Here is a 25,446-nt window from a genome sequence, read left to right as displayed (position 1 = left end):
CTGCACTGAATGATCTGTTCCTGGGTTGGTGGCCCGTGCCATGCTGGGAAAGAGCCTTTGTCCCCCAGATTTGCAGAAATGCCCTGTATTCTGAAGGTTGCCTCATACAGGCTGAAATTAAGGTGCAAAGCTTGAAAAGTGACACTCAGCAACCCAGAGGGACACTGCATATCATTCCCAGCCCTCTATATGCATATTCTTATACATCCAGAAATTAAGTATCATACAGAATGTCCTCGGTGAAATTGGGTTGGGTTATGCAGAAGGACTAGTTTCTATTTTGCAGGTACTGCAACTCACTGGCCAAGATCCCAGCCCAGTCTTGTGATTTCAGACTCACCCAAGAGCAGCTTCTAGAAGGATGTTGCTCGTCCCACTCAGTATGTTTTTATGAGCCACAGAGTACAATCACAGACTTAAGTCAATCCTACCCCAGTAAGCAGAGAAGTCTTTACATCTTCATCAGGACCATGGGGAAGCACAAAACATCTCAGGAAAAGCTACTGGAAGGGTGGGCAGAGCCTGTATTGGCAGGACTGCATAATGCAGACACCTGGGAGAGCTCTCTGCTGCTAAATGGAAAGTCCCCCAAACCTTTTCCCAAGCAAGCAGCACAGATACTGGAGAAGAAAAAGACCCAGCCTAATTTAAGGGTGACTAATTTTAGGCTGCACCACTATGGGCTCAGTCCTGCCTCAAAGCCTCCTGTGTAAGGACCATTCTCTGCTGACAGATTTTGCTGTATGCAACAGTTGGAACAAACACTTAAACTCCTGACTCAATGCACTTCAAGAGCAGCTCAGTGGAGCAGCACACAGAGAAATTACACAGGCAACGTGATAGCAAAATAATCGCAGCCACATGAGAAGGAGAGACTGATGCCTGCTGCCATTGGCTGATCCAGGGCTGCTGCAGGTCCTTTTTGTGGGATATGGCTGTGTGATCCCAGCACAGGATCCCTGCTTGGTGCAGGATCACGCTGATTCCCCACTGCTTAGAGGGCTTTGTGCACTTGTGCAGCCATCCTCCTTGCAAAGGCCATTTCCATGTGACTTCCAGAGTCAAATCCATAAATTATACTTCAATCAGGAGCAGCAGGTTCACGTCCCCATCCTCCATGTACTTATTTGTCATGCTTCTGGGAACTGAAATATGATTTGCTATAGAGCACTCTTCCCTCAATCACAGCCGTCTTCAAACTCACAGCATAAGGAACTGCAGGCTTGCCTGTCCTCCCTTATGTGGTCCAAAACCATACAAACTGAAGTGTTTGTAGGGAGCGTGCACCATGAAGGGATGTACAAACCCATCTGCACCTTTCCACACCCAGCTAATGTAGAGTTTACAGAAAAAAGCCACATGCTGAATGACAGGCTCTGGTTTCCCTGGGTTTGGTACCAGAAGGGCTGTCAGGTCCCAGGTGCTGGGATGTTTGTGCTTGAAGGCCCCTCTCTGTTTCAGCACTGGGATTTAACAGCATGAGAACTGCAAGAAGGGCAAAGTTACCTGATGTTTATTTACAAAGGAATATTTCCCCTGATGAGTCTTGAACATTCATGGCCCTGGAAGTCAGACATTTCCAGAGCACTAAACCAAGTGCAAACCAGTGAGGAGGAATTTACAAAGGTCACCAAGCAGAGCGAATGCCACCTGAGCCCAAATTCTAACAAAGCCTTTTTCTGGTGGAACAAATGAAGTCCCTTAATTACAATTTGTAAATATAATCTTCTTGGAAAATCAATATTTAGAGAGCCTGCCTTCTCTGAAGATGTTGGCCTTTGTTCCTTGCTATTATGGCAATATAAACCCCATAGTGTGATACACTTCCAGGCTGAAAATTACCCCCCTGAACCTGGTTGGGTCAAAGGAAGAAAAGCAATAAACCTTTCACAGTGGTAATCTGGGGGCTATTTCATGCTTCCTTGTAAATTTTGAAGTAATAACCTAGAAACATAATTTTACACAAGCCCGTGTGTAAAATAATTTTACGCAAGCCCAACTTGGCCGGTAACAACACCTTCCTTCTGCAGCAGTACTCCACTTCTGAGATGGGCTGGTGATGCTGGGCAGGAGTTCTGCTAGAAATTCCCTTTATACCTCTCAGGCATTTGGATCATGATCTATCAGAATCACTCCAGGAGCAACATGGGCATCTCTGATCAGCATAGAGGGACAGACTCTGCCACTGCTGGACACAGGCAGGCTCCACCAAAGGCCAAAAGGCTCCCTCAGCTTCTCCCTTGGAGAGCTTGGCTGAGCACAGCATCACCTTGACAGCAATCAGCTGCATCCCCAGCCCAGGGGCTGCATGGCAAGGCAGCCCCATCGTCAGCTCCTTCAGTCATTTTTATTCACAGCTTTTAATGGAAAAGCCCACAATTCCCTATGCCTGAGCCTTCATGCATTTTTCATTAACAATTATCTGCTATCCCAGAACTGCTTTTGATTTTTTGCTAATCATCGATTGGCTATTTTGTTCCCACACAGCTGGCATTTTCAAAACATAACAACCACCTCTGGAGAGGGCACAGCAGAAGGCTGATCTTTAATGCTAATGTGCCCAGAAACCATCAACACATCAGGTGATGGGAATTCACATCTGAGGGACCATGAGGGATGAGATATTTATTGGATGCAGCCTTTGAGGCTGATTTTACTGTGCTGAAAGCCTGGCAAGTGAATGTCTGATGTTGTACCAGCAGTCACATCCAATCTCCAGTGAATCCAGTCCTGAAGCTGCATCCCAGCAATGAAGAGTTTCTGGAGTCCCCTCACCTTGTGGGGTTTGCTCTCCTTGGATTTGCAGTTACTGCATTTGGTGAGGCAGATGCAAAAGAGCCCTTCACAACTTTGGGAAGCAACAGATCCACTGGCTGTGGGTTTGTGCTGCTGCCCACAGGGCCTCAAGCTTGCAGGAGTAGAGCAATATCTCAAACACACCATCTTCTGCAGAAGAATAACCTTGCTTTTGGCTGGGTTGGTTTACAAAAATGAAGTTGCTCCCAATGACACATTTTGCAATCAATTAGCACATGGTATGTTTTGGGATGATTTACTCCTTTTTTTCCCTAAAAATCCCTTAGGGGGCATTCAGACCTCTATGACAACATTAAGCAGAGTTTCAATCCAAATGAATTTTCTAGGAAACCATGTAATCTAATTAAAAAGCTCATAGTGTAGTTTAGTAGCTTCGTTACTAGTATATTTGAGATCCATCTTTACACAGACAAATATTTTCCAAGCGCAATAGACTGATAAATCCAAGACATAACCACAAACTGATTCTGCCTGCAACTAAGTGGGTTACAGCACTTAGTCATGCCCATGAGAGTAAAACAAATGGCAAACTTGAAAAAGCTCAGGTAAAAAATCATCCATTGATGTGTCTCCTCCACGCCATGGTGCTCCCAGCCCTGCTGCACCAGTGAGGGCATTTTCCAGACTGACAGCTTTGGAAACCACCAGGCATGGCCACTTGCCTGGAGCTGGAGGTCGGAGTCGACCAAGACTAGTGTGAAAGACAACAAAAGTTCAACACTGTTGAGTACGACGGCCTGAGGGCTCAGCTTTACAATCGTGTTACTACAGCTTGAGAAGATGCCACGTGTCAGCTGAGCCCCAGGAACGGGCTGAGCTCCCTCAGCCTGTGCCAGATGCTGAAATCTGATCGTTCAGCTCGCTGTGGAAAAGACCGATGCTAAATTGCATTAAATGACTCCCATAAGAAAGTAATTACAGATATGTTCACCAAGTTGCAGTTCATGGGCATGGGTAGCACAGCTCCAGGCACAGGGACCTGGCCAGGAGACGTGACCATGACCAAAGACCTGACCCCTGCTCTCCTCAAGTGAAGAGGAACGATTTCACAGGGAAAACATCTGGGCAAGACACAGAGCTGGATTCAGTGTCAGTTTTGCCATGGATTTAATGACCACTTGGACTTCATCACTTTTGACTTCACTTCCTCATCAACAAAAAGGGATGCACTAAGTTCCCTCCTACCCCTTCTGCCCTGTTCATACCATAAAGGGCAGACATGCCTCAGAAAGCCATGCCATGAACTAGAAGACCACACGCCTGAACTGAGTGTCATCTGTGTGTGCACATACAAAGTTTTCTGAAGCTCTAAAAATTCCAGTTTGGAGAAAACCTCCTCTGATTGCGATACCACTCACACCTTATCCTTCTTGTATCACACACCCTTCCATCACTCATGTAACAAAGCTTTAAAACCCTTCAAACGAGAAAACAAAAAGCCACATTATATAGACACTCAGAAAAATAAACTCACTCTCGTCCCCTGAGGAACAAGCCGTGGTGCCTGCACAGCACTTCCCAACTGTCTAAACTGAAGGTCCAGACCCTCCAGTGAGGCTGGGTAGTTGCTTTCCTGAGACACATTTGTTAATATAGAGAGCAGCTCTATGACACCACAGAGTACAAACCTCTACCAATACATCAGGTTTACAACACAGGTGCTATTATTTTGTAGTATATTTTTTCATGCTATTTCCATAGAAACTATATTGTTGACTGGTAATTTTCACACTAAGTGCATCATTTCCTCAGTACAAACATCCCCATCCCCTCCCAGGAAAATGCAGTTATTTAGTACTCAGAGTACTCACTCTTCCCTGCTGAGATAGATAAAAGGCTAAACTTTAGTGAAAGTCAGGCTCCACACAAATATTATTCCTAATGTATTTGCATTTGCACAACAGGCGGGTCAATGTTCAGGCGTTAAAACACAGTTCCTCCACTGAGGAATCTATGTGGTCCCTGTCAGCTCCAGGTACAACATGTAGCCCTTCCAGACATACCCAGATGATGATCAGGACAAAAGAGAAACTTTCCTGAGCAGCGTTTTAGTTTATCAAAGCCAAAGTTGAATCCCCAGAACTGCTTCAGAACACTGCCACCTTCCCATCAACTCTTTGCTATGCAGATGGAAATCCAACATCTCTCCCACTCCCATTTCCACAGCAGGGCCAGAGCCCAGTGCACCAGCACCTACCTGTTGTTATTCTTCAGCTTGATGTGGTCGCTGGTCTCCAGGATCTGCCCGTTCCTCAGCCATGTGATCTGGGGAGGGGGTTCCCCTTGGGCCACGCAGGTGAAGATGGCAGTAGTCCCCACAGGTCTGGAAATGGACTGGGGATGCTGCACAAACTCTGCTGGAGCTGCGAGGAGAAAGGAGAAAGAGGGTGAGAAAAGTCATGATGATCCCACTTTATCCTGGTACAAACACACCTCGTCAATAAACCTTGTCTGCCCAGGAACGTGGAATACTTGGCCAACCCAGCAGATAACTCTGGTGTGGATGGTGTGTCTGTGAACAATGCAAAGCTGCTTTTTGGTTGCCCACCCTGCCAGTCATGGCTTCACAGGAGGTGCCTGAAGGCCAGATCAGAAGTGATGGAAAGCCGAGATGAGTCCTACAGGGTTCAGGCAAACAGGACCAAGGTTTAAGCCCCTTCATCACTCCCTGGTCTTCCATGGAAAGCAACCCCAGTGCTGCAGCTGGAGAGATGTGCTGTTTCCTCAATGGCAGAGCTTGAGCAACATCCTGGCTGTGTCCAAAGGACCCGAATGGTGTCAGCAAACTGCTTGAAATGGAAAGAAATGTACGGATATCATACAGCAATCTGGCAGGGTGTTCTCTCCCCAGTAAATATCAGATTTCCTGCCAACTTTTCCTGTCAGCAGAAGATTAGGGAGCCTTTTTTATTCCAGATCTTCAGCCTGGGGCTTCTGCGGTCCTACCAAGCCTTGCAGAAGACTACTACATGCCTGTAACTGCTGCTCACCTTGTCACCAAATGTTTTCACCTTTGGCAGTAACATTTTTAAATGGAAAGCAATCTCTTCCTTCCAGCAGCTCAAATTAGATTTAAAATCATTTATCAGAATAAACCAGCGTATCAGCCTAGAGAAAGCAGGACCTGACAGACACTGCCAAATAGGTGAGATTATTCAAGCAGTTCTGCTTCAAAGGGCAAAGTGATAAATATACTGCATGTTGCTACTGAAACCTAAAATCAGGTGGAACCGGCAGCAGACACAATGAAGACAAACAGATAAGAGGCACAGCCCCGTAATAAATTTACTGAGTAACATCACATAACAGATGGATGACATTAAATTTTTTTGACAAAAGAAAGATCATTGAGGGAGACACGTTCAGAGCCACTCACTGGCATTTTCTAAGCATGGGGTTGGTGGCTGTGCCCCAAGCAGAGATGTAGGGATTGGAGAAGAGAGCAAACTGGTGTAGCAAAATATACTGAGGAGTGGCCAGGCTGCAGGTGGGGATGCAAGAGTTGAGCATGGCCAAAACACCCCTTGGGGTTTCCTGCAGCATTTTGAGGGGATAAAGGTCTTTCTCAGCTGTGTGCCAGTAAGGGAAGAGCATGGCTACTGTTGTAACAGCCAAACTGCAGGGACAGGTGCTTGTGTGAGAGTAAAAGTCCAGATTCTAAGTCCTCCAAGCAGGAAGACAGAGGAATTCATTACAGAGCCCATCCCCTTTGAAGGAGCACCCTCCTTCATTTTTAATAATCAGAGGGAAGTGGAGCATGGCAGGTCTGACTTACGTTACTGGTACAGGGTATCTGCCAGCAGAGTTTATTGTCAGGCCACCGCTGTCAGCGCTCGGCTCCACTCATGAACCTGATCCCAGCAACCCAATGGACACGAACTTCCAGAACCTCCTGCTAAACCTCCCCACGTGCCAATCAGTCTCTTGCCCTTTTACTTCCCTTCTGTGTTTTTGCTCTAGACTTACAGATTAAAACAAAATTCAGGATGGGATCAATAAAAGTTGGAAGCAAGGATAAACAGGGGGAAAACCCCTCATCCCTGCCATGAATGGCCCCTTTGTGGTGTACAGTGAGAGCATTAGAGACTTGATTTTCCTCAGCCTCCCGCCCTCCGCTTTGTGCTGGCGCAGTTTTGCAGGAGCAATTATTTTGCAAGTGGCTGTGCACCTCCCTGCTTTCATCTGGGCTCCCGAGCTGCACCCGCAGCACTCGCAGGTGCAAACCCACGATGCCAAGGAAGGGCACAGCCACCTTCCAGCTCCTCGTTGCAGCTTCATTAAAGATCCTCTTGGCTCTTTGCCACTGCCTCCCCATCGCTTCATCAAATCTCAAACCCACCGTTTGTTCCAGCAGAAACAAAGTTGATATATGGAAAGAAGCATCCGGCATAACCCTTCTGGAACCGCCGGCTCTCCTTATCCTCCCTTATTAGCCCGTGTCAAGAGGCGGTAATTGGAGCGGGGTCGCGTGTGACTCGGGGTAACGAACGTGCAGCTGCGGCCGCTGGCTCGGTGCCAGTCACACTGCTTGGTGCCATGGCCCGCGGGTTCCTCAGGTCCCTGCTCCCCTCTGCCAGCCCTCCTCTTTGCTGCATTGCTAAACACAACCCCAGCCCCTGCTTAAACTCTCTGGGGAGCAGGATCCCACCTCTGCTGTGCCGAACTGTCCTCTGTTCCATGGCATCCCTCGCTGCACGACATAGATTGCCCTTCCACTGTTCCTGCTCTTCCTGGCTTTCCCCAGACAGTGCTCTGTCCTGATGAGGTCTCAACAGTGTGAAGTTGTAGTGCCAAAATGGCCCAGGTCAAAACACAAACTCATGGAGTCAGAGGACATGGTGTGGGAACAGATGGAGTTTAAAGACATGGATTGAGTGGGTGTCCCTCTGCTACCCGGACCAGGATGCACCCAACCTGTGTTCACAACCAGTGCCCCAAGGAAGGTGGCCTCAGGCAACTGCTGGTGTGTGGTCTCAGAGAAAATGGCTCCTTTCCTGGGCAGAAAACCATCTCCTCTCCTCAGTCCTCTCCCCTGCCCTTCCAAACAATTTTGATAGGATCCAAGAGTTTGCCTGGGTTAGTGGGGAAGGAGCAGAAGCCAACCTTGCTGACTGCCAGCCTTGTCTTCAGCCAAGCCCTGCCCACTGCCAGCCCTTCACCCTCCTCATTACTCATAATTAACAGAGCATCTGGTCAGGGCCCATCCCACCCTGCATGGAGGCGCAGTAGCCTGAACACTTCTGCCCCTTCCACGCTACATGCCAAAAGGCCGTTGCAGGCAGCCATAGGAAGCATTTCTCAGTCCTCCATTAAGATTTAATAAAGATACTAATGGAGATCACTGTTAAGAGCAGAGGATTCAATCGTGGCAAGGAGGAGTGGGCAGGACCCAGCCCTGGCTTGTGAAGTATGAAGAAACCAGAACGTTGATTATTCAGGACTTAATGGGAGGGAGGGGATCATGCAGTTTTAATGAATATTTAAAGGCATGACATTGGTATCAAAAAGCAGTAACACTTAATACCACCCCCAGAATCGTTAACAAAGTGATTCAATAGCTTTTACTGTGCTCAGCAAACTGTGATGGCGTGGAGATGCACTGTGACAGCAGCTTCTAACAGACCCCAATGGGCTCTGTCTCTTTCGGGACATGTCAGCAGGGACCAGCAACCAGTGTGTCCCCCAAGATATCAGGGAACTTTGCTGTCCTTGCTATGAGGTTGTGGTGTCGTGCTTATGGAAGCGCCTGATGGCTCACAGAAGGCCCCAAGGATCACTGAGAAGATCCTAAGGTTAAGGGAGCACTGACAGCCAATGCTCTGGTGCCAGACCAATCTGTGCCTCTTGCATCTCAGTAGGAAGTGTCATTAATTCTCAAGTGGACAGAGGGGCAAGGTTGGGAAAGGAGGCTGGGGTGAAGAGAAGAAAGAATAACATGGAAACAACAAAACCTCATAAATTAGGCTACTGGCACCCACAATAAGGGTATAAAGGAGAAGTCAGGTCAACGGGGAAGTCACTCAAGCACAGCAAATGGTGACAGGAGATTTAAGACAACTGCTGCTCACTTGGCTTCTCTCTGTTCACTCTAGAGGATACTCAGATGTTTACTTGAGTAACTTACAGTAGCAGTGATGGGACTGCAAGGGCCAAAGATGGAAACTGTGCCCATGTGCCCTGGAAAACAGGCAGAGGACACTCAAGGGGGCTGTCATGGAGCCTGCCTTTCAGCCCTCATGAAATTCTTGTACCAGCAAGGTGCAGGCTGGTGCTCCACAGCAGCAAGGTATGTTCCCTTGTCACCCACAAGTGTGGTCCTGGAAGAATGGTCCACAGGGATCAGACACCCCAGCTCACTCCAGCATCCTGACAGACAAGATTTGAGTGCCCACCTGTCCCCTTGTGGTGGCTTTTCTTGAGAAGGAAAATGTGGACAGGAAGGGAACCGCTCCATGGGGGACACTGACTCACACAGCACATATTGAAGCTGGTTTGCAGAATGAATTCAGGGCTAAACTCAAGGACAGACCAAGTACCACAGAGCTAAGCCTAAACCACAGCAACTGCAGTACTGCAATGCAGCAACTGCTGCTGAATTCCAGCCCCAGCCAAGGCTTGTGATGCCAGCAAGCAAGAACGATGGGAGAAACATCAGGAAGCGCAGCGGTGGCCGGATCTGCTGGACCAAGGAGCGCTGCCCAGTCCTGCCAACAGCAAGCAAGGCAAACAAGGCAGGCATTGTCAGCAGAGCCTTCAAACCCATGTCCTTAAGATGGGCCCTCATTTATGAGATGGGATCTCATTTTTCTGCATAGCTTTCAGGAGGAAATGAAGCGTGGAGTGGAGAACACTGGTGACCATCTGGCCATTCACAGCCCATCAGTTTGTTATGACACCAAACACATAATAAAGCACAAAAGATTGCACAGGAGGTAGAGGGAAAGTGCTTTGATATATTTTTTCCTTTGCCACTGAAGCCTGCTCTTCCCTCGCCTCACACACACGCACACCCTCGGTTTCAGTCGGCGCCGCATTGGGCCCTTCGACAACTCCCCCCGTGAGACTTTCATTCGAAGCCCAGCACAAAGCAATATTCAAATGGCTGCGCTGGGATCTGAAGGGAAAATGGAAACTTTCTTGTGTGAGAACCTTACAAAAGAGATCAAAGGAGCCTAAATGGCCAAGGGAGGGCAGGGAGGGAAGGAGAGGGGGATTGACGCCTTCTCCTCTGGAGGGAGGAGGAATTCCCAGGAAGATAATAAGATGGTGTTAGATTATCTGAAGGGAAACCTGCAACGGAAAGGACATTACTGCTGGAGGAAGAGCAGAGCCCTGCATTGGGACACCTCTGCCCACGCAGCTGCCGGATGGGACAAGGACCACCGCTGGCAGCAGGAGGGAGGACTCAGTGGTCTCAGTTCCAGCCTCCTGCTAACTCCTCGCCGTACAACAGGAAACATGGCCCTTTCTCCTCCAGTTTCCCACCTATAAAACGTCCTGCCTTCAAAAGACTGGGGCAAGTTAATTTGTGCCTCCAGGCACTTCAAGGGCCCCTGCATAAAGGCAGCAAGTACCTGGCCTGGTGTGCTTTGAGGATGCCTTATTGTCCTAGCCCTGTGCTAACTTCCTCCCCAACCAGGCTTTTGATAGCCCGATCTTTGCTTTTCTTCTCTTTACGGATGTAATTTGCATTTCTGACATCTTGACAAAGATAAAACCCACAGTCTCCCATGTCAGTCATTATCACTGTTTTCTTCCCAGACGAACCTGAACAGCAATCATTTGTACCTCTCAGCTGGAAAATTCAGGCAAAATGAGATGCAGAAGCAGGAAAAACTGCTTCCAGAGGGAGGGTGAGCAAAGCTGGGATGAGCTCAGCTGCCTGGCCAGGGTCTGCCCCTACCCTGCTTGGGGAACATTCCCCTAAAAAACATGAAGCATTTTAAGGATGGGCAATACAGGCTGGGGTCCTGGACACTGCAGGTCCTGCCTAAGGGCTACTCCAAGGACACACTGGCCACATTTCTCCACACAACCGCCAGCTTCTCTGCTGATACTGAAGGCAGGAGCACCCTGCTTCCATAGAAAGACTGGGATCCAATGGCCCTGTGAGTGACATTTTAGGGACAAATTCTCCTCTTGGCTTGCCAGAAGAAAATCCACAGTAATTCTACATCAGATGAACTCCAGCACTAGACCAGTTGCTCAAGAGCTGATGTTCAAATCTCCAAAAAGACTAAAAACTGCTATCTGTAGCAATGAGAAGTGCTACCTTTCACCCTCTCATTCAATTGCTAACAGGACGAGTCAACCATATTCAACAGCTGAATTTTTAAAACTTCATGCATTTTCCAAGTAATTTGTTTTGGATCTGCCTCCCTGCCTCCTGGACATCAGCTTGGCTTTTGGACTTAGGAGACCTCTCCTACATGCACCACGTGCAGAGCTGTCCTGCAGCAGCTCTGAAGGGTTTGGATCAGTACAGAGAGGCTGCTCTTAATGCGGGGGTTGATGTTTGTTGATAAGGGATTCATAGCTGCGCCACCTGGGAGGTCCCTTCATTGCACTGCTCACCTAGAAATCCAAGAGCAATAGGAACAATGAGTTTTCACCTCGTCTCATTGTCTGATCAGCACCTGGGGCTCAGGAGGCACAGGCAGCCCTTTCTACACCCTTCCTACCTTGCTCCTCCATGGCTGGAGGGATCACTGCCTGGAACTCCTGCGATCTGTCGGTGACATCAGGGCTGGAGCAGGGCACTTTCCCCATCAGCAGCAGAAAGGTTCAATTAGCAGCTCCGGCAGGAGGTGTGTAATTTTAGATTCAGGATATCATCAGTCAATAGTTAATGAGTGAACTGATGAGAGCACGAGATGCTTTAAGTGGACTAGCTTGAAGAGGAGGTGAGTGCCCGTAATCAGGGGCGGATTGCTGCCATTCAGAGCACACTGCCAGCTGGGTTTGCCTTCTCAAATGCTTGCCTGGTTCCCCTCACCATGGAGACTGGTCACACTGAGCATGTGGAAGGGATCTGTGTGCTTTCCCGAGTGCTGATCTCTATTTTGAGCTGAACTGCCTTTTACAAGTAGCATTTCAGGACAGTTGCTGCAGGAAGTGGAGCAACCTGTACCCCAGGGGCACAGCCCCCAAAGGGTGCTTCACTAGGTCCTGGCAACTGGCTCAGACATAGTGTCAACTGCTACATGAAACAGCCTCACAGGCTTTTTGGAAATGGTTTTAGATTTAGTGGTGTGCCCTTTCAGTTGAAAAGCAATAATCTGTGCGTGGTATCCACTGCTGCATATCACTGCAGGAGTCATATCTATCGTTCAGAGGTGTCCAGTATGAGAACAGTGACCATGCCCTTGTATCACTAAGGACCATGAGACAAATTTGGCTGATTAATTCAGGCTTTCTGCTGAGATGCACAAGTGATGTAACAAGTAACAACCAGTGTCTGCTAAGACAAATGCCTGTGATGGGGTGAGAAATCACTGTAGGCCATACAGCTGATGCCTCAGTTGAACCATACCTGGCTGTGACTCACCTGCGTGGGACACAGACACACACCCACTTGGGAAACCACACGTCTAGAAAAGAAGTGCTTTGTCTGCTACCACCAGAGAAGTGAAGTCAGCACCTGTCCAACCCAAACCCTCAGGGTCCCAGGGGCTCACCTTGCACAACGAGGCTGCCCTGTGCGGTGCGGCGCACGCGCGTGCCGGGTTTGTTGGCGGCGCACACGTAGATGCCAGAATGCTGCACTGTGAGGTCCGAGATCATGAGGTTTCCTGTGCCCAGCACCTGGATCCCCTCCACGCCAATCGGGCGGCCGTCTGAAAGAAGGGGAGAAGGACAAGAGTCACATGCCGGACCTTTGGGCAAGGTTCTCCAAGGCACAGCCCTCCGTGAGATCCAATCTAAGTATTTATGGAGTGGTGCCATGTTCTGCTACTGCCAATTGCCAAGTAAAGTCAATGGGATTTAGCTGATGCTCTTATCAGAACTGCCTCCTGCAGAAACCAGATCCTTATTAACGTTTGCCCAAAATCCCTCTTTGTTGCTGCTTAAAAACCCAAAGTAGCACCACAGGAAAAGTGAAAACTTTCAACCATGTGTTCAGATTGAGATGAAGCACCCAGAACACAGTTCACCAGAGTGGTTACACCAAGCTAAATCAGGTTCTCTGAGCCATCGCCTGGGTTCTTGCATTAGAATGAGCAGGGATGCAATCAGCTCAACAGCCTGTTTCCAACAGAGAGGCTTCAGGAAGAAGTCCAGCTACTGCACTGCCTCCCTGATGCACTTTCCCAACCACCAGCAATTTATGACCTGCAGATTACCTGACCCAGAAGTTACGCCACTTTACCTGATAACCCTTGATGAATTTTTGTGGTTTCTGAAAATAAGCGAACCCTGGATTTGTAATTCCTTAGCCCTTGAACACACACTAGCTCAAGCCTGAGGAGCTGGTTTCTCAGCTGGTGGTTAGATCTCATTTACTCTGGCTTGGAAGGGGAACTGAAAAGGGTTGCCCCTACCCTGAGCGCTGGATATGAGGCATGTGAAATAGTTCAGTATCAGGGAATTCACTTTTATTCTGTTTTCTCTGGAAAATTCCCAACCAGCTTTAATTACAATGTGTTTCATTAGTATCAGGCTATTGCCTTCTATTGTTTCATTGATTTGTGTTTTAAGACACTGTCTGACAAAGGCAGCTCTAAATCAGGCCTAGGACATGTCAGGGTGTCTGAGCAGAGGGGCAAGGCAGGGGAGGAGTTTTACTAGAGGAGCAGTTAAAGGGAGCATACTTTCATCAGACAGCAATCAGGAATTCAGTTCTCTCAAGTTTGCTCATGGAGGAGTTTAAAGAATCTACAGAAACCAGAGAAGCAAGAACCAGCCCTGGTGATGTCCCCACGTGACCTCCCCATGAGACTTCCGTACTCATGTGCTCCACTACGGTAGAAGAGCCTGGTCTTGTGCTCCAAAGTGTGCAATAGTCTTGCCATGAACTTACACTCCAACACATACAACATGCAGGGCTAGCTAAAAGTTACCCTGCAATCACATGCCTTGGATTTAATATCATGCTTTGCATAATAATAAATATTGGAGAATTTGGGTCACTCATAACCAACAGGTTCTGGAACAGACTGGGAAAACTTCTCCATGGACTGCAGATGGATCTCTGCTTACCTGTGGAACTCCATGGGCTGCAGAGGCACAGCTGCCCCACCACAGGCTGCACCTCAGCCTGCAGAGGAATCTCTGCTCTGGTGCTGGGAGCAACTCCTGCCCCTCCTTCTGCACTGACCTTGGGGTCTGCAGGGCTGTTCCTCTCACATGTTCTCACTCCTCTCTCCAGCTGCAGTTTGCTCTTGTGCACTAACTTTTTTCCCTTCTTAAATTTGTTATCCCAGAGGTGCTACCACCACTGCTGATGGGCTTGGCCACCTTGAAGCTGTGTGGAATTGGCTCCATCGGATATGAGGAAGCTCCCAGCAACTCCTCACTAAATCCATCCCTGTAGCCCCCACACTACCAAAACCTTGTCATGCAAACCCAACACAACCACAGGAGTGAAGGATCCCATTTCAGATTTCAGGCATCATCCTGCTAGGAAACATGGGCAAAGCATGGGCTGAGAGCTACAAAAGCACTTTCCAAACCTATCTCCTGCCATGCTCTGCATATATTGTTTTTCAGGAAATTTTGAAGCTTAAAGATTTCATTGCTTCATCAGACAGGAAATGCCAGACTTCTTCATTATTTGCATCGCAAAGAGAAATGCTCGGGTCTTTTAGAGAGAGAAAAACAATGTCATTAAAGGATCACACTGCTGGCCAAGCCACCACCACAGTAAATGGCTCAGTCATAAAAAGGACAATAAAACATGACCTGTCCCACATTTAATGAGCAATAACAAAGAACCATTCCTTCCAAACAGCATTTGAACTGAAGTGTAAAGAGGTCTGAATTAAATCCAAATTGAATTTGATTTCATCTTTTAAATTAGACCTTTCGGAAGTCTGTATTACAATAGGTGTAAAAATCAAATCTCTCTCTTGAGGGAGGGATGGGACCAGTGGAAGACACAAAGTGGTCATACCCGGATCCTTTATCACATCACTGCCTTGAGAAATACCACGGAAATGTGACTTGAATGTCAGCAGTTTTACTGTATTATTTATAACGTGCTCCATCATTTAAGCATGCAAAGACAGCCTGCAGCAGGTGCTCCCCCCTCAGCCCAAATACCGGCATCAATATGCCTTTAATTATCTCTCTAACTCCAGCTATTAGAAGTCTGGTGGTCTGAGGAAACATCTCCTGTCCACACATCTTTCATTTCCCTGGAGAACAAAGCCCTCCAAGCTCAGAAGCTTTGGTGGATCTGCCATTTGGGTCAGTGTGGCCACCTCTAACAGCCAAAAAAGATCACTGTGCCTGATCATCTCAGACACCTCTCACTCAACTCCTTCCTTTCCAAAAGCACTGAAAAGAGCTTCTACAGAAACATCTCTGCTTTCCCAGTCTGTTCCATCCTTCTCACTCTACTGTGCCTCACTCAGCCTGAGCCATCCTGCAGTCAGCTAGGTCTTCAGCTAATATATCGTCCAACTTAGCAACACTGACAACGCTTATAAATAATACAGAGTGTTTACACAAGAAATTCCTTGCATCCTGAAAACTCACCACTTTGCAGAACTTCTGTGCTGAGGGACTGATGTCTCACACCTGCTTTGCAAAGGTTGCTATTTATTTTAACCCTGTTTTCTTTATACAGAGACCTGAAGAATGGTTTGGATCAGGCAATCCAAACCCTGCAAATCCACCTTCCTGGCATCACCTGCCACCACAAAGTCATCTCTTCATGGAGGAGATCTGAAAGACTGCAAAACCCAACACTTGCTCAGTTCCTGAAGCTGTCAGGACCCAGGCAGGCTTGAAACCACTGCTCATTTAGCATGACCTTCTACTTCTTTTAAAGAAGTCAAAAGCAGAAAATCTGAGGGCTGAAAAAAAGCCATTCTGGAGGGAAATGCCTGACAGATTCTCTCTTTCGATCCCTCAGCTGATGAGGACAAAAGGGGGAGGTTCAGCTTTTGTGAAGAGCAGAGTGACCTCTAATTAATAAAGGAGACCATTCTCCAAATGGGAGATGCTCCCAAAAGATGCTCTGGCTATAGACAAGTAGAGACTTCACTGAATCATAGGATGGTTTGATTTGGAAGGGACCATAAAGATCATCTCATTCCAATCCCCCTGCCATGGGCAGAGACACATTCCACTATCCCAGGTTGCTCCAAGCCCCATCCAACCTGGCCTTGGACACTTCCCGAGATGGGGCAGTCACAGCTTCTCTGGGGAACCTGCACCAGGGCCTCCCCACCCTCACAGGGAAGAATGTCTTCCTAACACCCAATCTAAAGCTACCCTCTTTCAGCTTAAAGCCATTCCCACCTTGTCCTGTCACTGCACACCAGTGCAAAAAGTCCCCCTCCAGCCCTCCTTTAGGTACTTCCAGGTTCCCCATGGGGGTGAAGTCTGGATGAAGGATGCCTGCAGTTTGGGAGCCACATTATTTATTTTTCCAAGGTGTGTGTGATGCTTTCTGGAGCCCATTCTCTGCCTGCTAACTGAGTGATTGGCACACCAGCACCAATTACAGAGCCCCTTAAAACGTGCCAGGCGATATGAATATGCAACAACACGAATGCCTTTCTTTTATAAGTAGCAAGTAGAAAGAAAGTAACAACTTTCTAATGTTGATCATTTAGGTCTTTTGTGAATTCTTTGTATTGTGTCATAGTAGCCTTCCACTTTTTAGACGCATGGGTCTCCTGCTCCTGAGGACACTGGGCACTGTGGATTAGCATATTTAGAGTACATTGCAACAGTTGACTATTCAGTATGTGAAGTGGTGAAATTTACTCTATTATTTCTAAACACTTACGAGAACGGTGCTCCTGTCAACCAGTCAGCCATCTATTGCAAGCTTCTGTGTCCAATAAGTTACCAATTAATTGGCTCCTACAATTGTTGTATAGTTTACTTCTTGAATGGCTCCCTCTTTAGTAATTTCCTTCCCATTGTGCGGCCCTTTCTGACAACTTCTGTATAACGCTATCAGATAATCACTGTCCTTTCTTTCTCGCCTCACTTTTCTGTATCTCTCTAAATAGTTTATTATTCTGCTCTGGTACCTTTTATGGAGGCCAGCTCAGTGGCCTGTCAGTTAAAGGGTAAGGATACATTAAAATCGTCGCTCATTCAAAAGGCTTTGCAGTAAGTGCCCAGGATATTCATTTGTGCACACATACAGGTCCAAGCCTGAAGTGCGTAGCTCTGAAAGGAAAAGCCCTATCTTCCCTGAACAAACCCTTAATGATTTTACATCTCTCTCAGAGCCTGCTCTCTAATGAATGTTGACATTTCATGCACGGCGAGACACAGGAATTCTGTTTGTGGTCAGGGGCTACAACATATTCCCAAAGAAATTAAATTCAAAATTGATTGTGTGACACTCAAAAACTGGCCCAGAATTAGAATGATTTCCTTCAAGCAAAATATAGCTAGCTGCTTTTCCCACTGAAAACCGGCCAGGTTTTAGCAAAGCCAAAGCAAGAAGTGCAAATGGTGTTTATGGATTGCTTTCCCCTGTACCAGAAAGCTGTGAAAGCAAAATTGTTCTTTTGCTCTTTTTTGACAGAAGAAATGCTACAGTGTCAAAACTGTGAGTAAAGGGGCTCAGAGAGAGTTTCCAAAAAGGCAACGTGCCCTGTGCAAAGTCCCAGCACAACAGCAATGCCACAGCTCTTCCTTACTTCTACAAGGCAAGAAAGATGCTCCCACAGAATTGACTTTTTTTTGCTTAAATTAAGCCATTCCTATTGCTAAATCACCTGCATCTCTCTAAGACTTTGTGGCTGTGGACTTTTTTTATTTCTGCAAATGGATTAAAAGTGATTTTTTTTCCTAAGCTGAGTGAGTTATCTGTAGGAGGAACTTCAGGAAGAAGACCTTCACATGGAGGAAGCCAGAGATGACAGGTACTCTGAGGACCTCCCTGTCCAGCACAAACTCCTCTCCTTCCCCGTGATCACACAGACAAGGAGACATGAAAGTGCTCCCGAAATGGCTACAAAGAGATGACAAACCCTCCAAGTCATCAGAGAGCCCGTGCAGCGCGTCGCCGTCAGGATCACTGTCATCTTAAACGAGACCTTGTGATGCTTTGGACAGGAAACATTCCTGCTGAAGGGAAGGGAAAATAACAAGATCTGTTTCCCATTCAGTAGCTCTGATTCTGCCACTGTGCTGCAAAGTCGCATGGAGAGGGTATTTATTTTTGGTGGAAGGCAATGCTGAGCTCAGACCATCCAGACAAACATTACAGGGTGCTATTACATCTTCATTATTGCACTGCTCTATAGAGACAAGTGTTTTGAAGAAGGTAATAAGCACTTATAATTAAGGCAATTATAAAGTAGTTTATTATAGTTGAGCACTAACATAGAGCTGTCTTGTGCCTAGGAGAACCAAACCAGTGATACAGAGTATCTGGGGAATTTTTAAAACAGCATCAATCTGATGGTTACGGCTCTGGAGGCAAAAACACCGGTTAGTGGCATACAAAGGCTGATTTTACAAGCCACTAGAGGATGCAAGGAGGGAAAACATGGAAAAAACTGATATTGGATACAAGTCCTCATTCCCTGGCAGGCAGCCCTGGAGCAGGAAGTCACCCTGCCCATGAGCTGACCCTGACCCTTGGAGAGCCATGGGGGTGGAGTCCCACATCCAGCACAGCACCATGAGACAGAATTATCCCTGTTATTACTTCACAGCCACCTTGGGAGACACGGGGACATGAGCATCCCAAAACTGATGCGACCTTGAGGACCACAAGATCTCCGGAAATCCCAACTGAACCCAACCCCGCTGTGCACACAGGCAGAGTTACAAGCTCTGGGATATAAAACAAAATTCATCAGCTCTTCACTCAGCACAGGTTTCTGTAGGGCAATGGAAGTGTTGCTCTGAGCAAAACAGTTTCTAAGCTATCATCACAAAGTTAGAACCTAAAATAAACCTTAGAGAAAGACAGCCCTTTGCTCTTCCTCACTTGCATGATGCCATCAGACACTGTCTCTGGTTTCCATGCTGATTTAAAAACATATCACGGACCCCAGCAGCAAGCATTTGTTTTTTCAGGGCTTCAGACACACTTTAAACACTCTCTCCCCCTTAAAATTGTTTTAAAACTCCCTGAACAGGCAGCAAATTTCTTTCAAGTGTGTTTTTATGTGAAAGATGTGTTTGTGTATGATTTTGCTTCTCTAGGCCAACAGTGGTGATGTTTTTGATGCAGCAGCAGAAGATGCTGTCACTTGAGAAAAGATAAAATTATCACCTTTCATGAAACATCTACAGGTTTAACCAACCCACTTCTTTAACAGCTGAAAAGAGAATCTTGGCAGAGAGAAAAAACAAAGTGTAGACATGAGGATAAAAAGCACTTCAAGCCTACAATTACCTTCTGTGGGAAGGGAGAGGGTGAATCAGCTGTTGTATAAAACAGTCAGTGGCACCTACCCATTTCCTATATGATGGCTATGGAGAGGAGGAGGAGGAGGAAATCCCGGTGACCCTAGGGCTTACCGAGGCGGCTCCAGGAGACGATGGGCCGGGGGTTGCCGGTGGCGATGCACTCCAGCACTGCTGTCTGGTGCACGGTCAGCGTCAGGTTCTCCGGGCCCACAAGAATCATGGGGTCCTTGTACACAGTGGAGTGGGAGCCTGCAATGACAGCACCATCATCAGAATGCTTCTGATTCCCTCTTGTTTAAAGGGAACATCGAGGACTTCAGGCATCCTCTAAGTACATCTCTTCTAAGTACATATCCTCTTTCATTGGGAGCTGTAGTGACAGGAGGAGTAATGAGTTCAAACTGGAAGAGGAGAAATTTAGGTTAGGTATTTGGAAGAGATTCTTCCCTGTTAGAATGGTGAGGCTCTGGCACAGGTTGCCCAGAGAAGTTGTCAATTCCAGCCCTGGAAGTGTTCAAGGCCAGGCTGGACGGGACTCGGAACAACCTGCTCTAGTGAAAGGTGTGCCTGTCCATGGCAGGGGGTGGAATGAGATGGTCCTTCCAACCCAAACCATTCCAGGATTCTAAATTATGTGGCTGGTGTAACCCGCAATAAATCTGAGATGTACATGAAACAAAAGGAGCACAGTGTTTGTGTGACAGTCACACTGAACAAGTTTTAAGTGTGCATTGATTATTCCTGGGGAAAACCCCTGAAGCAATGATCCAGACACAAACAGCCTTGTTAACACCTGGATATCAGCAGCATAAAGAAGGAACTGCACTGTGAACTGCAAAGAGAAGATGTGCGTGGTATATAAGGAAAACACAACATGAAAGACAGCAGGAATGCAAATAAAGGAGGGAGTTGCTTTATCTTTCAGCATTTCAAGCCACAAAGTAATCCATACAGACCACAGTGCCTGTCTCTGTGAGCATCGTCTCTTGCTGCTGGTGTCACTTGCTCCAAAAGACCTGTCCTGGGACAAGGTCTTGGATGTGATGGAGACACGTGATGGGACAAGTGATGGAGGTAACAGTCTCTGACTCCTGCTGAGGAGCTTTCTGAGAGGAAAACCCTCTGATGACTGCACCCCACTTTTTCCCACCATTTTCCTGCAGGGAGAGGATGCATCCCCTTGCACTGATACAACTGTGACATGTTGGCTGCTCATGATACAATCACTAATCCTTTATTTGCACTGTAGTAGCACCAAGTGGCAGCGACCAAGAATAAAACCCATCATGCAAGATGGATGTACAGACCCATAACAGAACAAAATCCTGGCACAAGGACCCTGGACACCAGACAGGCACAAGAAAGGCAAAAGAAAACACATTTCACTAGACAGAACGACAGCATGGGACAAAAACATCATCCTGTGTTATGTATAACTCAGCTGAACCCACATCTCCTGAGTCCCTAAAAAGTGCCTTATCCCTGAGCCAAAAGTCCCTGCAGCCTTTAGTCCCATTTACTGGAAGCAGGAGAGGAGGAAACCCAAGAGATATTCTCAGTTCTCCATCAGTAAACAGGAACACTGAAAATTAGTCCTCCTTCCCGTCTCGGATGAGAGCTGGGTTATACTCCAGAAATGCTGAAGTCAAAGCAGTGTTTAAGGAATTCCATCAATCTTACAGCTGCTGGCAAAAAAAGCTCCGTACACCTGCAAAGAGAAATGCATGGGCTGGTCATCTGCCCCCGAGCAGGAGTGGGGCACAGGGAGGGCTGGGGAGCACAGCCCTGGCTGGGCTTTGCCACAGGGATCAACCCACACTGACTCCTGTACATGGACTTCCCAATGTTCAAAAGGTTCATTACAGGGAAGTGATCCACCAAAATCTATCTACAGGGGCTTTTCTCCAAGAAAAACAATTTCTTCCTGCACTTTTGAGTGTTACCCTTTCACAGCAGCTCAGGGGCTGGAATCAGGGCATAGCAGGGGGATTCCACAGTGGTCCAAGGGCAAGCACAGATCAGAGCAGCTCGTTTGATAATTGTTCCTACGGGGGCTAAGCAGGGAGCGATAAAGCAACTCACAGCTTGTGTGTAAATGGGCAAAATCCAAGAAAAATCACCGTGTCAGTGTGACTTAAGAGCTGACTTTCTCACTAAATGCATTTCACTGCAAGCCATAAAATGCAGATTTTTTGATGAGAACCAGAATGCACAATAAATTCATATGACCGGCTGGTTAACCCCAAGAGATCTGAAAAACAATACCTTCCCCTCAGTACCTCGGCGTGCCTTTAAAACCCATGTAGATTTATTGTTCTGAATCACAATACTAAATGTTCACGCTTAGAATCATACGGTATTATCAGCGTATTATATAGCGATTTCAATATTTCAAAACATGGAGAAATGAAATGAATTGTCCAAGGTCATCCAAGAATATCAGCAAATGGGAGCCAAGCTCAAAGCAGAATTTATGAAACACACTACTTTGACAATAAAATATTTAAATATCACATTCTTTGATTTCTACTCTGAGTCTCAGATATTCAGGTTTTTGAGTGTGGATTCAGCTCCCTGAGTTTGGGCAAATCCTGTCCAGCTCTGGAAGTGGCATTTCCACCACTGCTCACCTTCTCCTGTAAAGGCCATGGAAGGGCCCCATAGCTTTGCTGCTGAGTCCACCACCCACAGCAGTGACAGCTCCAGGGCCAGCAGGGACTGGGACACAGCAGTCACATGCCAGCACCGCACAAAAGGGAACAACCATGTCCCAACATCAAGGAGGAAGTTTCCTTCTTCAGTCAGACCAGCTCTTTGATGCAGGGTCAGAAAGGAAGGAGTGATAAAATGAGGGACTCGTGGCAGACGACTGCTGCCGGAGCTCAACAGGGTTCAGGGCAACGCAGGGATTTATTCTGAAAGGGGAAAAGGCTCTAATGATGCCCGCGGTCCCCAGGGACTCAGCAGCAGTCACAGTGAGGATGGGGAGGTCCCCAGCACTGCCAGCAGTGACAGGCACTCCAGCAGGGATAGGAGCGTCGCCTGCCAGATCTCGATCAAAAGGACAGCAGCAGAGAGAGCCGCAGCTCGCATTGGAAAGGTGTCAGTGCAGAGAGGCAGGCAGCCCCCTCGGGAGCAGCTCCACTGAGCGGGCACTTGAAAATAATCAATCAGCGGGACTGGAAGACATCTCTGTGCTGCTCACTGCCGCCAGGCAGAGGAGGGAGAGCGCTGCAAGCAGGCTCCTTCACTCCCCATGGGCAGCCGCCCTCCTCCTCCTCTCCTGCCGGGCTGTGGCAGTGCCCTGCAGGACACAGGCTTCCAGAGCCCATTCTCACCCCCTCCCTCCTTCCTCCCGAGCCAGGGCTTGGATTGGAAACCTCAGGTAGGCAGACCTGGTGCTTCTCTGTTGGCTGAAGCTGCTGCCTGGCAGGGAAAAGTGGGAGCCCTCACTGCGACACAAGAGGGAGGTGATACAAAAGATTTTCAAGAATTCTGCTTACCCCATCATGCCTAATGCCATGTGCACAGCAGCACTCGTGTTTGCTCAGTATTTACTGACACAACACCCACACCAGCAAAGCAATGCCCCGTGCACCTCTGTGGCTCACCACAGCCTCTGCTGCCGTGCCAAAGCCCCAGGTTCACATGCTAACACATACCTGCTGTCCTGATCTAACAGATATTTGTGTGTTCTTAGCAAACACCACAGAGCATAAACCTTTTCCATGGAGGTTTAACCCATTGCAATGAGTTTTGCATGCAAATGTCCAGTTACAGCAGTGCAGGCACTGAAGCATGGTCCAAACCCTTCAACAAACACTTACACACGGTGCCCATATTCATCATCCGACTGCTTTAAAGAGAAGAAAAAATCACAAATGTTTCATGGACAGGAAACCTGGAAAATATCCATCTGCAATGAGGGATGGTCAGATGAGAACAACTAGAGCTTTCTGCCCGGCGAGAAATAATAACTCAGGCCAGTAAACTGACACAAAGAACTTCACCACATCGATAATTTACTGCTCTTTATTCCCTCTATGTGGCTACTGTTTGCATAGATCAAGCAAACAGATAAGTAACAGGCACCCAAAGCTCCCAGGTCTTTCAGAACCAGTTAACCTGGTTTCTTCCCCCATCAGAGTTGATATACATAGCATCACTCCTCCCTCAGCTTCACCCCATTTCACACGTGCTGCTTTTTTACAGTCAGCAGAGGCTAATATGACACTTGGTACAGGTGTTAAGTCTCTGCTCCAGAACCACTGGCCAGGCAGTGTTTTGGAGGGTGACGGGAAGCTGTGAGATGTATGCTGGAAAGCCTCCAGCTCCTGGGTACCAGCAATTACGTGTATGTGATGATCAGGAGCATCACAGCTCAGGGGAAAGACCTCTGGCTGCATGTAAGAAAGAACTCAGAAACACCCACTCAACCATCCCTGGGGACACCTCCCTTGCCTGTTATCTCCAAAGATGCAATCTCCATTTCCACAGGGCATCTGGGATGTCCCACAGGGAGGGGATCTTAACAACTAACAGTCCAGAACAAGGAAGGTGTTATGGCTGGACAGAGGAATGCCTCTCAGTGTGTTAGCCTGAAGCTCTCTTACACCGTCCTGGTCCAGAACAGCAGTGGGAAGAAGACAGGAAGGCAGCCAGGACCAGTGCAGCGTAGCTGGCACTAACCTGACACGGTGAGTCGGGCCTCCCGGCTGAACTTCACGTTAGCAATGTTGGTGGCAACGCAGTGAAATATCCCACTGTCTTCTGCCCTCAGCCCCGTTATCTGGAGAACCCCCTTGGGAAGCAGTGTGTACCTGTGGGAACAGAAAATAGAATCAAAAGCTTGCAAAGCAGGACACGATGTGACAGCAGGCTGCACACCCATCCAGGTGAGGCAGGCTGGCTCCCTGCATCCCAGTGCAGAGGTGCCAATACCACCAAGATGTCAACACCCCTTGAGGCTGAGCCCACGCCTGCTTCTGCACCGGTTCTTACTTTTTTTTGGATATTTGAGCCTCTGGTCTTCTTTTACAGGGAGGGGTAAAAGAAAATAATTTATCTCCTGATGCATCCTTGAGAAATGGTGATTTTTATTGGAAGGCTACAAAAAAGGTGCTTCCTATTTAACCCGTGGAAAAGCTCTGGCAGTGCATTTGCATGTGAAGACAGCTGACATTAGAGTATCATGACGTGGGAATTATCACTCATCAGCTGAAGCACAGTGACCATGGACAGGCATTAGAAGCCTGTGCTCCACGCTCCCCACTCCAGGTGCAGGACTCAAATCCGTATGACCTTAAAACTTCAGGTGCATGAAAAGGTATGTTTAAAATAAATACTGAGTGGGCAAATGTAAACATCTATAAATATTTTATATCTTTAAAACACAGGCACATTTAAATCATGCGTGCATACACACATATATGTACACATACATTACGGGTTGCTTGGCAACCACTTGTTTAAATTGGCTGATAGTAAGTCATTACACTGTGATGAGTTAATAATCCATTTCCGTCCGGAAGATGAGGAATATCTTTCCCCATATCAGCATATGGTTAAGTGCCTATAACCTGCTCCCTGCGCCGGTTCCAAACGTGCGGCTCCGTGTCGGTGGCAGCATGACAGCAATCAGTTCTACACGGCCCGAAGTTGATTGCAATCTCTCTGGGACTTTAAAATGCCCACTGTTTTGGATGAATTATACTACAAGAAGCCTTCATTTTTGTTAACAATCTGCCCACAGCATTAGAAGATTCAATTCCAAAGCTATTATTCTGCCTTCAAAGCCTCCGAGTGCAAGACTCGGCATACAAATTTATATACACTTTATTCGCAGAAATGCACCAAGCGTGATTAATGCAGAAATCCAATTCAGTTAGAGAAGAAACTCTCATCACCCTGGCTCTGGTGTCAGAGATTAATCTACTGAGCTGACAATAAAAAACTTCCCCAATAACTTTACTCCTACAAAAAGCCAAATCTCTTCAAAATCATGACACGAATGTAGGGAAACTGTTCCTAGGCTACATCCTCCAGGGCTCGGGCAAACTCCCTTCCCCAGAA

The 25,446-nt window shown here is 47.4% G+C and overlaps 1 protein-coding gene and 1 long non-coding RNA gene across 4 annotated transcripts in view; both read right to left on the bottom strand.

Annotated features, from left to right (window-relative positions):
* IGDCC3 (immunoglobulin superfamily DCC subclass member 3) overlaps window positions 1–25,446 on the bottom strand; it is a 99,713-nt gene that overhangs the window by 12,231 nt on the left and 62,036 nt on the right. For all 3 annotated transcript variants that reach the window (XM_068203562.1, XM_068203563.1, XM_068203561.1), the window contains 4 exons: window positions 24,064–24,194; window positions 19,486–19,623; window positions 12,495–12,653; window positions 5,015–5,180 (listed from right to left, as the gene is read on the bottom strand). In XM_068203562.1, coding sequence (XP_068059663.1) covers window positions 5,015–5,180; window positions 12,495–12,653; window positions 19,486–19,623; window positions 24,064–24,194 — 594 coding nt within the window. The remainder of the gene's footprint in view (window positions 1–5,014; window positions 5,181–12,494; window positions 12,654–19,485; window positions 19,624–24,063; window positions 24,195–25,446) is intronic.
* LOC137481707 (uncharacterized) lies at window positions 13,446–14,234 on the bottom strand. The gene is made up of 2 exons (XR_011003613.1): window positions 14,069–14,234; window positions 13,446–13,660 (listed from the first exon to the last, which is right to left on the bottom strand). It is a non-coding gene; the product is annotated as an uncharacterized lncRNA (long non-coding RNA).

Source organism: Anomalospiza imberbis, chromosome 13 (assembly GCF_031753505.1).
Source record: "Anomalospiza imberbis isolate Cuckoo-Finch-1a 21T00152 chromosome 13, ASM3175350v1, whole genome shotgun sequence".
Lineage (NCBI taxonomy): Eukaryota > Metazoa > Chordata > Aves > Passeriformes > Viduidae > Anomalospiza > Anomalospiza imberbis.
Note: the sequence above shows the minus strand (reverse complement) of the source record. Positions and strands in the feature narration are given on the sequence as shown.